This window comes from Camellia sinensis, chromosome 7 (assembly GCF_055761805.1).
Source record: "Camellia sinensis isolate YWXY chromosome 7, ASM5576180v1, whole genome shotgun sequence".
Taxonomy (NCBI): domain Eukaryota; kingdom Viridiplantae; phylum Streptophyta; class Magnoliopsida; order Ericales; family Theaceae; genus Camellia; species Camellia sinensis.
Window position 1 is genome coordinate 186,997,603 of NC_138967.1, and position 14,515 is coordinate 187,012,117.

Genomic DNA, 14,515 nt, shown 5'->3' on the forward strand with positions numbered 1-14,515 from the left:
AGGAGTTAGTACGGATCGGGTCTATTTAAAAAAGTACAGATCGGATCTATTTAAAAAATTAAATTCACGTTTCACTCGTAAATCTAAATCTTATGAATCAAAATCAAACCGAATCAAGCTACACATTTTTCGTTAACATATTTTTAATATTTTCATTAGTTATTTTTCTCATTTACTTTCCAACATAATTCAAGTATTTTGATTTCCTTCCCCCCCCTCCCTTACATCTCATATAATAAAAAAAACAATCAAGTAACATATAATACCTACAAATGAAGGGAAAAAAACATAAAAACTTTAAATAAAAAAAATCAAACTAAACATTAGACTTACCTATGCCGGCTTTTATGAGCCGGACTTATAAGCAGTCTCAGATTACAAACTTTTATCTAAAACCCCGAATAATCTTTTATGAGTTGAGACGGATTGGATACTCAAGTAGGTTTTGATACAAGCCATGGAACGGATTGGCCAACTTGAATAATATTGGATTTTTTTTTCCACAGACCATTTTAGGACCCCTAGATCCAACAATGAAATGAAACCCATCAATTTATCACTAATCCACGTAAGGTTCTTCCCAACTTGTGTTGGATTTTCATGTACAAGCATCTCACCTATTCAAAGAGAACAATCACATTATCAACAAAACTCCATAGCTACAAGTAAATCTAAATGCACATTTCCATATATAACGGAACATAGATTGTGAGGGCAAAAAGTGGGTCCCGCAGACGGTGGACCCCACCCTTTGATTCACATTTGTATACCAAAACGACAGAACGTTTTGTGTACATGGCAGAACTGAAAAAGATCTATATATGAAGTAACCAACAAAATCTATATCTGAAGAACTGAAAAGATCACTAGAACATTCCAACACGGGAACCACAATAGGAAATGATCTAATCACTGTTTCATGAAAGCACTTTTGGTAATGATAATTTTTACTGTAAATGCAATGGCACATATTTAGCAACATGCTAGGCTTTTACAGGTACTAGAATTACAACTACCAAATGACAAAAAAGCAGTTAGGTTTCCCCCCCCCCCCCCCCCCAAAAAAAAAAAAAAAAAAAAAAATTAGCGATCCGACAGTCAAAGTAGTTTAAAGTAACACTACTTTTTCTGGTACTCCAGTTTCAACAAAACATATCTTTTTAATTTTAAATTAAGATTCAACAGAACAAAGTTTTGTATTCCAGCCTTTCCTTGAATTCAGTTCCCCGGCATTCCTCTGCCCACTTTTCTGGCGGTGGTATAGTGATAGAAACGATACTATACACAAGTTCAAGGCAGCGAATCTATTTGACATAGATCGAGTTTTCAACTGAAAAAAAAAAAAAAAAAAAAAAAAAAAAGACACGTTCAAGGATTCCTCTGGTTCTCTGTCAAATTTTCCTGCACAGCCTTCACAAGATGTTTAATTTCAGTCATTTATATCAATGAATTTTCAAGTCCATAACAAACCCATGCAAACAACTGATTTGAGTTCAAGTTTTCAATTTACCTGCAAAAGCTCGGACATTCTACCAATTCTGTGATTCTCCAAAGAAATAGGTACAGGTCCAGATTGATTACGAACACAAGAATGTATAGTTCGGATGGGCTCTACGAAGAGAGTTTCATCACTGTCAGCTTCCCCAGAAAGCCCAGAATCTTCCACTGATGATTTACCTACTGCCATACTATTCTCAATGCGTGTTTCAGAGGATTGTGAAACACCAGTTGGATTCATTGCCTTGACTTCTTCCCCATTTTGGCTGGTCTGAGGTTGCAAATATGGCACTTGGGTTGTAACAGTTTGCACCGGTTTGTGTTTTGAGTCCGCCATGTGACCAGCTTGGGATGGAACCGAGGGCACTTGGTTGACAGGTGGCAATCCATTTGATACGCTGACAGGCTGAAGTACAACAGGCACCATGGTGCCTCTTGAGCCCATAGATGGGGTAGCATAGGCTGACACTGGTAACACGTGTTTGCCTTTCGAAGCTGCCAGATCAGCAATTTGAGGATCATGTGTGTGCACTTGATTTGCAGTGGGTGATCCATTCAACAAATTACCAGTTTCAATTCTGCGAAGTTTTCCATGCTTCTCTTTCCTCTCTCTGGATCGAGGGCGATGACCATGTACACGACTTTGGTTTTGATTTTCCATTGGGAACACATTCCTTCGAATCATTTGAACATGTGGGGCCACATCATTTTCTGTTGAGATAGGAACAAAATGTCCTGGCTTGAAAACAACACCTCTGAGACTGGTGTTTGAGTTGCCAATCTTGACAGCGAGCAAATAACCGGCGTCGAATGCTTCCTCAACTACGCCTGTAACAGACTGACCCACAATGCTTTCATTTGAAACTTCAATGGCATCTACTTGACGGGGATGGTTTCCGTTAAACACTCCAAATCCAGGAGGCAATGGAGGAGCTTCCCTACGATTTAGGGTGTGATCCTTACGCGGGCGACCTCGTTTTCGTTTCATAGGCATGTTCGGTGGAGCATCGTAATTTTTCACTTGGTTGACTTGGTTCATCTTTAGGAATTATCGAAAAACTCAAATTCCTATTGCAAAACTTGCTATACTGAACTTCGCTGTAGACAAAAAAGTACAATTATTGTCAAGTACATAGAAGCAAAGTAATATGAAATATGATTGCATTAAACAAACCCATAAGCTAAAGCCTAATCATTGCATCCTCTCAGTCATAGTTTTCAAATTGCATGAAATAACCCCAATTTCTGGACAAAACTTCACCCTGAAGCACATATCAAAATATCCAAGGCATGTACATACATTGAAAATCGCTGTTCCATTTTTGAGGGATAAAGATAGATCCACATTGTCCATATGATTGTAAGCTAAGATGCACAAGCACGGACATGGACAAGGCAACATTGAAAAAAATACGATAAACACAGCGGGATACAAATAAATAAAAAAAAAAGATACATTTTTATTTGTTATGTATATGAATATAAATTTCGGGCATAAAGACATGAGAAGTATCTATATGTAGTTGTATTTTTATTTTATGTTTTATGTTTTGTTCATTTTCCCGCTTTGTTTTCATATATTTTTCTTTGACCCTAAACCAACTTTTTAAAATTATATAATAAAAAAAACACGACAAAGGTATCATGAGACTTGTCCAGACCCTCATGTCCATGAAGGTCCCAATGTGTCTTGCAAAAATAATAATAACAATTGGAAAAATTGGCATGCCAAGTGACGTGTTTAACATGTTGATATGCATGTTTGCGCAGTGTTGGTGTCTGACAAGTGTATGCAGACACGGCCCTCATTTTGCAATGTCTATGCCTCTTAGATTATAAAACCTAGTAGAGAGAAGCTTCTTTCATTTTTTTTTTATTTTTTATTTTTTATTGGCAAAAGTCAATGCCCCCATTCCACTCTTAAGAGTGGAACCCAAGACCTCTCCCTTAAAAGAGATTTGGTGGCTAAAGGGTTACACAACTAGGCTAGAGCCCCGTGGTTAAAAGCTTCTTTCATGAACTCTAGATTGAACAACCAGCCATTTAAGATGCATCTAGAAATACTTTGTGAAAGAAAGGCTAGATAAACTAATAAACTATTAGCCATATAAGAAAATTTTGGGGTGCTGACGGGTTGCGGGTCGGGTCGGGTTGCATGTCGTCTGTAACCAGACCGAATGGGATTGGGTTGAGAAAATCCCATCCACAACTGACCACCCATGGTTTTCGAAATCGATCAAGTGGGTTGAGCGGATTGGCAGTGGCCTATTGGGCCTTATTTTGGGGGGGCCTTTTGGGGCTTAATTTCTCAATTATTTTCCTTTCTGGTTTGGACTTTTTTTGGTTAAAAAACAGGGGCTGACGTTGGGGAATTGTCAGACCCACATCCGCCCGTTCTTTGCATCGAAACCGCCCCATTTGAGCTCGGGTTAGGTCAGGTTGGGTGGGTTGGACAGGTCAGCTAGATGTTTGCCCAGTCCTAAGAAAAATATAGCAAAAATAAAAAATAAAAAGAAAAAAATCATCCAACATATTTACAAAATAACAAAAACATTATCACATAAATGTTTTCATATCATTTGGCACCCAATCAAGCCTTTTTGTTTTTTTTATCTGACAGAACACGATTTTACAAATTACATTTCCAAAAAAAAAAAATCAACAGAAATACCAGACCTTCTAAAGTATCATAACAACATGCAAAAACTAAAACTAAAAATTTAAAAAAGTTAAAAAAAAAGAAGAAGAAAGAAAGAAAGAAAAAATGAGTTATATATCTGGAAAAAAGAAAGAAAGAAAGAAAGAAACTAAACCATATGATAAGTGAAAACAGTTAGAAATTGCGTACAAGAGCAAAAAGAGAACACAAAAATCAGCTCAAAGGGACCCGAACTTGTGTGCAGTGATTGGATTCAACAAGGACATGTGTTTATATATGTAAATGTATATACAAATAGAGAGAGAGAGATTTGAAGCTAGGGTTTGAGAAAGATCGTACCTTTGGGGGAGAGTTAAGTGGTTTTGGGGCTCAATTAAGAGAAATTGAAGATTAATGTTGTGTTGTGTTGAGTTGAGTGGGAGCAATCTGAAAACCCTAGAGAAATTTATTACTATTGCCTTGTTTAGAGAGAGAGAGAGAGAGAGAGAGAGAGAATAAATGAGGGAGTCAAAATCGAAACGGTTCGGTTCGATTCTGAGTAGAGAGAGTCACATACGGGCACGGGGCGGAGAGAACGAGGTGAGATCCGGACTCCGAAGTGGTGGGTGGGTGTGTTTTTTTAGTGAGGGTCACAATTTGTTAGCTTTTTTTTTTAATTATAAAATATTAAGTATTGCTATATTTATATATATTTTATAAAAAATGATTTAAAAAAATGTTTCATACACGTTTTTTAGAAGGGATTTTTGGTGAAAAGTTCCTTCTATGAGGGCTTTTTTGTGTGAAGCCCACCAAATAAAATAATAGTTTCAAAAGTCCTCAAATAAAAAAATATGATAAAAATGCTGAAATGCCCTTCCATATAATCCAAAACCCTCGTTGAACCATTTCTCTTCCCTTTCTATCTCTACATTACTCGCTTCCCTTTATTTTCTCTCTTTTTAAGCCCTAAACCCTTTTGATCTCCATTTTCGATCCACCTCACAAAATCGAAATCTTGAAATCGTCCATTGAAATCCATCACCATCTCAGATTTGATGCTTATGAACTCATGTTTGAGATCAATAGTTTCAGATTTGAGATAAAATGACCTTATATATGTCCAAAAAAATGATAAATTAATATATTACAATAAAAAATTGAGAGTTTTTTATTTGTTTGTTCATAGATTTAAAGTAAAATTCGACTATAATTCATTTATCTAATATGTACTCTGTTTTTGGAACAGTAAAATTTTACTTTGGTTAATGAAAAATAAAGTGTATTCTCTTATGTATAGACAAACATTCAACAACACAGTAAAATTTTACTTTAAGATTCAGAGTAAATTTTACTTTGAAATACAGTAAAATTTACTAAAAAACAAATCAAAAACTGCATAGATAAACATTCAACAATACAGTAAAATGTTACTTTCAATTCAGAGTAAATTTTACTCTGAAATACAGTAAAATTTTACTCTAAAATAAAGTAAAATTTTACTTGAAGATTCAGAGTAAATTTTACTCTGAAGATTCAAAGTAAATTTTACCAGAAAACAAATCAGAAACTGCATAGATGAATATTCAACAGCACAGTAAAATTTTACTTTCAATTCAAAGTAAATTTTACTCTGAAATGCAGTAAAATTTTACTCTGAAATAAAGTAAAATTTTACTTGCATGTTAAGAAAATATAACAGATAATACCAGAGTAAAATTTTACTCTCATTTTATGAAACAAAAACAGAGCACAAACCAGAGTAAAAGTTTACTCTCATTCTGTCAAACAAAAACAGAGCACAAACCAGAGTAAAATTTTACTTTCATCATGCCAAACAAAAATAGAGCACACACCTGATTGAACTCAGCAAATCAATAAAAACAAATAAAAAATAACAACAGATTTATACAGCTTTGCAACGTAATCTCTCATTTAATTGAGAGCGTTGATCTTGGATGGCGAGATCGTGTATTGTTAACCAAGGGTGAGATCGTCGGCGGTGAGATCTGTAGACTTTGAGATCGTCTTCATGGATTTCGCAGATCATCTTCAAAATCGTTTTATGCATGAGCTGAGATTGCTTAAATATATGATATATATATATATATATAAGGGCAATATGGTCAAAAAGAAAAAACAAATTATAGAATGTCCTTACTGAGTTGGACTTCTCTTACTCAGGTACTTTTTGAAGGAGAATTCATTGAGTTGTTCTTTATCTTAAAAAAATGTTCAAAAAAAAAGGGTCTTACCAAAAATCCCTTTTTAAAAATAAGTGAGAGGGGTGATCAACAAGAGTTGTTAGTTAGATGATTGTCAAGATGACAGTCGAAAGTGATTATTAACCAATGAATGTGCTAACTTGAAATGATTAATGATGATCGGAAGTATTACCAATCACGTGAGGTGATGGTCGAAAGAGATTATCAGTGGCGGTGGTCGAACATGGTGATAAGTTGTAGAGGATGGTGATTGAAGGAATAAAGAGAGAGAAACGAATAATTTTTTTAGTTTTTATTATAAACATGTGAAATCATTTTTTTTTTTTTGGGTGTGATTATAATACTTTTGTAAATTATTTACATTTTTTTAAAAAAATAATTTTGAATTTTTTTATTATAAATATAAACATTACCAAACTTCCATGTTTATGTATGTTTCTTATAAAAATTGAAACAAAATATATTATTGGTACACATTTTTGAAAATTAAGTTAAAGATTGACCGGTGAGAGATGATGGTCAAAGGAGTTGATACTTGTAATAGTCGGAGATGGTTGTCGGCAATAACAGTTGGAAAAGACTATCAATAGTGGTGGTCCAAAGAGATTGTTAGGAGGCAGGGAATGGGCGGATGTATGGGTCAATGAAAAAGAAATAAAAGCATATTCTCAAAGCAAGTGAAACACACTTGTTTTTTTTTTTTTTTTCTTTTTTTCCATTATAGTTTTTAGTAAAATTCTGTAAATTTGTTTACATTTTTTTTATTTAAAAACATAAATAGACAACAAAAATTGAGGGGTAAACAAAAAAGAAGATGGTTGGATAAAGGCTCGGCCAATGGTTATAAAACTAGATTTGGATAGAAGAATTTAGAAATTATCCTGTCCTAGAATTTAAAATGATCCTATCTAGCCCAACAAGAAACGTAAGGCAATAGATAAGAGTTCAGAATTGTTAAAGTTCAAAATCTTTTCACTAGTAAAGTTAGCATATTGTTAAAGTTGCACATACTTTCTTTTCTATCCATTCCTTTTTCACATAAGTAGCAAGTGCCAATGCATTAATCTGAGATCTCATATGTTCCATATTGAAGGAAAATAATATCTTATCATGCACCTGGTGATATAAAATCAATGAAAAAAAAAAAAGGCACCCGGGCACCCAAACTATACATTTGATACAATTACTTACTAGAAAAATGATAAGCCAAAGTCGGTTTGAATAGCCATGCTCTCACTAGGGTTGTAGATGACAAGTACATAAGAAATGCTCTTTCTCCAATATCAACTAACCTTCAGACTTAGCAGCTGTCTGCCTTAGTAATGCCATCCTTGAATGAGGCAATAGAGACTTCTTGCTATGAGTAGTGAATTACACATCTTGTTTGAAGTGTTTAGATGAATCCTAGTAGGTGCCCAATATGCATAGTGTACTCAAATTTGTCGATGCCACTGTCGACAAATGGTTGCAGTGGGCTTCAGCTGTTATTTCTTCTTGGCAGCAGTTCTCTTCTTGGCAGCGGTTGTCTTCTTTCCAGCAGTTTTCTTATTTGCAGCGGTTTTCTTATTTGAGGCAGCTTTCTTTCCCGACCTTCTAAACCCAGCTCCAGTTTCCTGTCATCAGCAAATATATATTAACATACAACTGCAAAGATTGGTGATCTCTCACTCCCAGTACAGAAGGTTAACTAGGGATTGAAAGGTTTTTACTTGAGCTTCTTTGTTGGGGATCAAGAAAGGAAAGGAATGAGGACATTTTAGGTGCAAGAGACGCCAATTGATAGCCTAGTAATTTTAGGATTTCTTTCTAATTCAACTCTTTCTCGTTTTCCCCTTAATTTCCTAATTTGGTCATGGAATATAGATGATTGAGAAGAATTTCAGAAACCATAGAGTGGTTCTTTGTTTACTGATCCACACCATTCTTGACCTTAAATCATGCTTGTTAACTATTTTCTCAATTGACCAATGAAAAACATGAGATCTATCATTTATTTGGAAGCAAAGATGAATCACAATTCAAGCAACAAACTAGACGAAACTATTTGATGTAATCAATTATCGGTTGATTATTTATTAAAGATAAACCAAGTGATAATTGGTAGATAATCTACATCAAGCTAAAGCACCATCAAACTAAAAAGAAAGGCATGAATGGACATGTGCATGCATGATAATTATTCACAGAAGTAGGTATCAGTAGAAATATAATGATAAGTACCTTCTTGTAGTTTCTGTAAGCATTTTGACCAGTCAACTCTTGCCCATTTTTAGTCACATAAACCTGAAGTATCAAAATGGATCAGTACTAATGTTACATGGATTCGGGTGTAGGTATCGGGTGCGGGTGTATATCTATGGGTTGAATCCATAAAACGTCAAATGTAAGGCTAAGTTGACTCAGCAACAACGGGTCATTTTTATATTTTTAATTTATTATGTGAGATAAAATAGTATTATATGTAACATACAGCATCAAAAATGTATTTTATTCATTTTATAACAACTATAGAACAATATATATAATGATAGTGTTATATACAAATATTTAAGAAGTGTTTGACAGAAAGCATCGGATATCCCACACCCTTGTCAAAGTGTCGGGTGTCTGACACGAATATTTGATTTATTTTGATAAATGTAAAATAGATCAGTACCATAAATTGTAAATGGAGAGGCATGCAATTAAAAGTCAAGCACCATCTACAAATGCACAGCAACATAGGAATGATGTGCATAAACTGCTGGAACAAAATTGGAGCCATAGAATTCTTCCTAATTATCAGAACCAAAGTGCGCTAATTTGTGGCACATGGCTCTCAAATAGAGTAGGAAAAATCTTATCTATTGGCAACTATTAGCATGCAACACCATGATCTACATAAATGACATCTTGATTTGTGAAGAACAGACTAGCACTAAAAGATATGGTTTTCTAGGAACGCCAGATCACTAGCCACCATGCAGCGTATTAACATGCTAAAAGGTATAGCTATAACAATTTTAGATCTATGCAAAAAAGATCTTACATACCCCTTGTATGGCCTCTTGTGCTCATCAAGAAAGAGAGTGAGTTCAAACTGCAATAATTGCAAATGAAATTTGAATTTACAAAATTTAGAACACATTGAAAGGACTTTTACTTACTCTCCTTCCATCTGGGTCGGTGAACCAATGACCAGCAGATTGATCAACTGCCTGAACCCTTCTTTTCCCAGCAAGTTTTGGAATGCCCACGCTGCTTTTGGGATTCACCCAACTTCCAGAGCCTTCTGGTAACTCTTCAGCATTTGATTTTTTCGAATTCTTTCTTCTCCTTGATGAGCTTGTCTCGGCATTTGATTTTTTTGAATTCTTTCTTCCCCTTGTTGAGCTTGTCTCAGCATTAGTTTTCTGAGTTGCTTGCTGTCTCGAAGTTTCTCCGTGGTTAAATTGACTCCTAAAAACACAATTTAAGTACATCCCATAAGAAAACATAGATGAAAACTTAACAAAATATTAAAGATGAACTGAATTAAAGCATATTACATGTAATCAATAACTGATGAAATGGGATTCGTATTTCCTCTGTTGTTCGTAGCACCCAAGGGAAAAAAGTAGGGTAGGCAACTCCGGACTAATTTCTGGATCCTTGGATCATCATGGAAAAAATAATTATGAGCAGGTACAGTAGAGTCACCCAACCTGCACTGGTTCTCATCATTGTTGATGACATTACAGTTCTGATAAGAGCCTTTATTGTCACTCATACATTTATCATGCCTCCGATTTGAAACTTCGTTCTTATCCTTCACAGATCTGAAATATTCTGCACAGAGCTCGTCCAGAGCAGGAGTTCGAATGTGGAAGCTCTTCTCTGCATAGAAATCTTTCCATAAATCCTCTGTTTGAGACGTACTCGATGATGCTTTCATTCTCTTCTGTCCACTTGTAGTTGGATATTGACCAGGGTCATATTGTTTCTCCTTCAAAGATGAATTTACTTTATTAGCCTCTCTGTTTGCATCTTCACTAACAGAAGGATCATCTGAATCAGAATTGATCAACTGGAACCTTCTAAGGGGACTGACAGTTAACTTTGGAAACATCAATTTATTGGAACTTGTCCCCAAACTTGCAGAGGCTGGGGTATTTGAAGCCTGTTTCCTTTTTGTTGCTTTCGACTGGCTTGTCGATTGTGTGGTGAAAACCCCATGTCCATGCAATGGGAACTTTGAACTGCTACATCCAGAACGGTATTGCGTTGATGAATGCTCATTTGCTGTTAAGAATAAAAAAAATGACAAACAATAATCCAAGAAAAGAGAAATAGGTGGCACAATGTTCTACATGAATCCACATTGGAATTGGTGAGTCACCAAATTATCAAATTTTAAACTTGGAAGTTAAAAACAAGCTCCCAAGCTGCCTAAGGAGGATAGCAAAAATAATTTAAGTACTAGTAAAATTATTCCACCACAGATGTATTAGGATAGAGATTCCAAATTTAGATAGGAACCTTTGAAGAGCATAAATCTCATATCGATTCAACCATCTTGCAATGGTCATCCAACACCAATCAAAAAAACATAGGCTCCGTTTGGTTGTGTTTTGTAAACATAATTCTACACCTACATTTGAATATCATGTTTGGTAGGAGTTTTGGAATCAATTTTCCAAAACTTTGCACAGAACTCGGTCTCAGGTGCGCTTTTCGGAATTTTTTTTTGCAAATTTTGCCTAACCGGTCGTCCGGCCGGTTGATCGGAATATTAAATTTATTTATTTTTTGTGCAAATGATATGTTAATTTTTATATAATCGAAAAAAATATTTTTTGAATTTTTTAAAATTTTTTATGTGCTTTAAAATAATTTTGAATTGTATGTTTGGTTATGAGTTGTAAATTTTTGTATCAAATATCAAATGCCACATCAACAATTCCCCACTCAAATCAAAACTCTTTTCAAAACTCTTTACCAAACAAATTTTCCACACTCAAATCATAATTCCAAACCTCACAAACTCAAAATCCAACTCATACTCTCAAATCATAATTACAAAACTCTACCAAACGCAACCATAGTCTTCGAGCAACAAGTAGAACATATCGTAGTCTACTTACTGGGTTTCACCAAAACTGCATGCTTTGCAATGTTCCTGAATATCTATCTAACCACCCAAATTCACGAACATGAATCACGAACATGAATCACAAACACAGTAGTGGTCTTCATCATTTCTCAAGACAAAACACTTAGCATCATAAGGAGGATTCTTTATCTATTGTATAAGTATACCACCTTAGCTCCCTCATTAAAAACTAGAGAACATATCTCATGATAAGAAGAGGCACTTTATCAAGCTATGCAACCAATCACATTAGGGTGCAATGCAAGTGCCCAAGTGATCAGCACCCACCTAGGCATGTGGATGATGCTCATGCAGAAGTTCTCACTCGAAGCACCTTACCATGCTGAGGCGTTTAAAAGACAAACCATTGGCAACACACTAAAAAATCCAAAAGCCAGCTTTTAACCCATTTTAAGTCACATTACCTCTCACATGAAACAGTGAAAAAAGCTAAAAAGCTAGCTTTTAACCATCTTCCCAAAACACCCCAGACAAGCCTTTCAAACCATTATGCCCCCAAAATATCAAAATTAATTAGCTTCTGAATTTTAATATAACCAGGAGATGGAATTTGTTCAATAAGAAATTGAAATAGTACACGTTCCAAAAGATGAGTCCAAGCCAAGATGGTACACGTATGGTCAGCTTGGTTTTTTACATCCCAAACACTCACTAACTACTTATGAATCCAAGAGATTAGATATAAACCTTACAAATAAATGGTAAAGTATTTACCAAATTGAAACCCTAGAGATCATGACAATAAATATTGTCTACTTCAGCAGTGCAATATCCCTATCTCAATTTTAATTTTCCGGTTTAATCAATGTGTTCAACTCCTCTAGTAGCTTTCATACACACAATAAAACAAAGGCAGAGGTTGTTTCTTTTGAGGCATTTCAAAATAACAAATGATCCTGCAATAACTCTCTCTTTCGTACATTCGAACCCTTCAATTTTACTACAATAACAACGAGAATTTAAAAGCATACGATCAGTAATCTTGCCAAAACCCGAACTTTCCATTCTCTAACTACCCCAAATACTCGGATCACTATTCTGAAAAGTGTAATAAAAACAACGAAAACCCTAAATTCAATATTTCACTTGTTTTCTTTATGCAAAATTTCCAAGGAACCAAACAAGCTAAAAAGAATATAAATTTATTTTTACCTAAACGATCCTCCTGAGAAGAGAAATCTTCAATCTCATCATCAACATTACAAAACAACTCCACTGACTTTCTCTTCGGAGCCACCGATTTGGAGTCGGATCCAAGCCCACGCCTGAGACGCTTGAGGGTCCCCGGTGGTTCCGAAACAACTGGCTCTCGCTCCACTGTTGGAATCTCGAAATCATCATCGTCTTCGTCTTCGATTAAACGAAAGCTCGGATTGGTTGAACACGGTCGAGCTTGTTCGCTCAATAAAGGGTTTTTCGTAACAGTTGATTGAGGCTCTAAATCAAAATCGTCGTCTTCGATTAAACGAAAGCTCGGATTGCTTGAAGAAGGGTGTTTTGTAACACTGATTTGGGGCTCTGAATCTAAGTCGAAATCGAGCCCTAGAGAGAACGATGGAGCTTCAAAATCGGCCATTCATATGAAGATAGAGAGAAATTGAGAGAGAAAGATTGAATTTGGAGAAATTGAGGGATTTGTAATGAGAGAATTGTAATTTTTGAGTTGAATTTTGGGGTTTTTGCGCCAAAAATGTATTAGAAATATGTGTTGCGCGCTCTGCAATTCTCGCAGCTACTTGTGAAATGGGTGACCGAAGGACAAACATTGATAGCCCAATGGGCTCCCAATGGGCTACAATAAAGAGATGAAATTGTGAACCAAAAAAAAAAAATAATACTGAAAATTTAGTTACCGTTGGGTAACGTTTACTTTTTCTTTATAAAAATTTTATAAATTAATTTTTGTTTATTTTTAAAAAGATATAAATTTTGTTTGAACAAAATATTTAAAAAAATTTAAAAACATAAATAAAAAAATATATTTGTTCAAACTTAAAATATTTATATTTATTTTTTATTATTATGATAATGGAATCATACATATTATAATTAAAAAAAATTGAAAAAAAGATTATTAGCCAATTTTTAATTTTTTGTTTAAAAATCAACGTAAACTCATTTTTTGAGTTTACTTTTTTTTTTCCCTCAAATTTATAAACTGAGACAGTCATTTATAAACCAAAAAAATTATCAAACAAACTTTTATGACAGTTTTTTTACATTTTTATAAATATAAACTGAAAACGAAATAGTTACCCATTTTTTTTTTTGGGTACATCGGAAATAAAACAAAAGATGGACTACATCCTACCACTCTCCTGAGAGAGATGAGCAATATTCGCAACAATTAAGGGGCGGAGTTCTGCAAGGGGTTCGTTTACAATAAGCAAGCTTGCTGGTTGATATTCACTTAACTTGGCCATTGCATCCACACAAATATTAGCTTCCCTTCGAATGTGTTGGGTGGAGCAGTCACAACCTCTCATGATAATACGCGCATCTTCCACAATGTCCCGATAAGGGCATTTTTCTCCCAGATCCTCACTCAATAATTTCATCACTTGCTCCGCATCAGTTTCTATAATCACTTCATTGAATCCTCGTTGAAGTATTATTGTCAGCCCCTTGTAGACTGCCCAAAGTTTCGTTTCTAGACAGGTACATATTTCAAGTCTTCCATAGTATCCACTAATCCATGCTCCAGATTCAACCCGAAATAAACCACCAAAACCTCCACCTCCTCCATGCTTGCGAGTGTTACCATCCGTGTTAAGTTTGATTTTTCCTGCAATTGGACAAGACCACACAGAAAGACTTTTAGCTTGAAGTGGTTGAGTAACATCCAAGTGAAAGCTTGAAAGATTTCCTTGGCATAATTTGATATGAGTTTAACACTCTCATGGATATTAGTAGTTTTAGATTCAAAAACCATCTTATTTCGATTTTTCCAAATAGTCCAAAGGGAGATGAGGAATAAATGAGAGTTGTGGTTCTTCCCTTTCATATTTTGGATGATCCAATCTT

General features: G+C 34.9%; 2 protein-coding genes across 2 annotated transcripts; both read right to left on the reverse strand.

Annotated features, from left to right (window-relative positions):
• Positions 1–929: 929 nt before the first annotated feature.
• Positions 930–4,746, reverse strand: LOC114255873 (protein METABOLIC NETWORK MODULATOR 1). Its single transcript, XM_028195406.2, has 3 exons — positions 4,496–4,746; positions 1,511–2,595; positions 930–1,410 (listed from the first exon to the last, which is right to left on the reverse strand). Exons 2-3 carry the CDS (start codon positions 2,534–2,536, stop codon positions 1,369–1,371), a joined length of 1,068 nt encoding a protein of 355 aa, XP_028051207.1. The 5' UTR covers positions 2,537–2,595; positions 4,496–4,746; the 3' UTR covers positions 930–1,368.
• Positions 4,747–7,390: 2,644 nt separating this feature from the next.
• Positions 7,391–13,342, reverse strand: LOC114255872 (Rho GTPase-activating protein). Its single transcript, XM_028195404.2, has 5 exons — positions 12,644–13,342; positions 9,888–10,620; positions 9,507–9,798; positions 8,581–8,643; positions 7,391–7,973 (listed from the first exon to the last, which is right to left on the reverse strand). Exons 1-5 carry the CDS (start codon positions 13,065–13,067, stop codon positions 7,845–7,847), a joined length of 1,641 nt encoding a protein of 546 aa, XP_028051205.2. The 5' UTR covers positions 13,068–13,342; the 3' UTR covers positions 7,391–7,844.
• Positions 13,343–14,515: the final 1,173 nt, after the last annotated feature.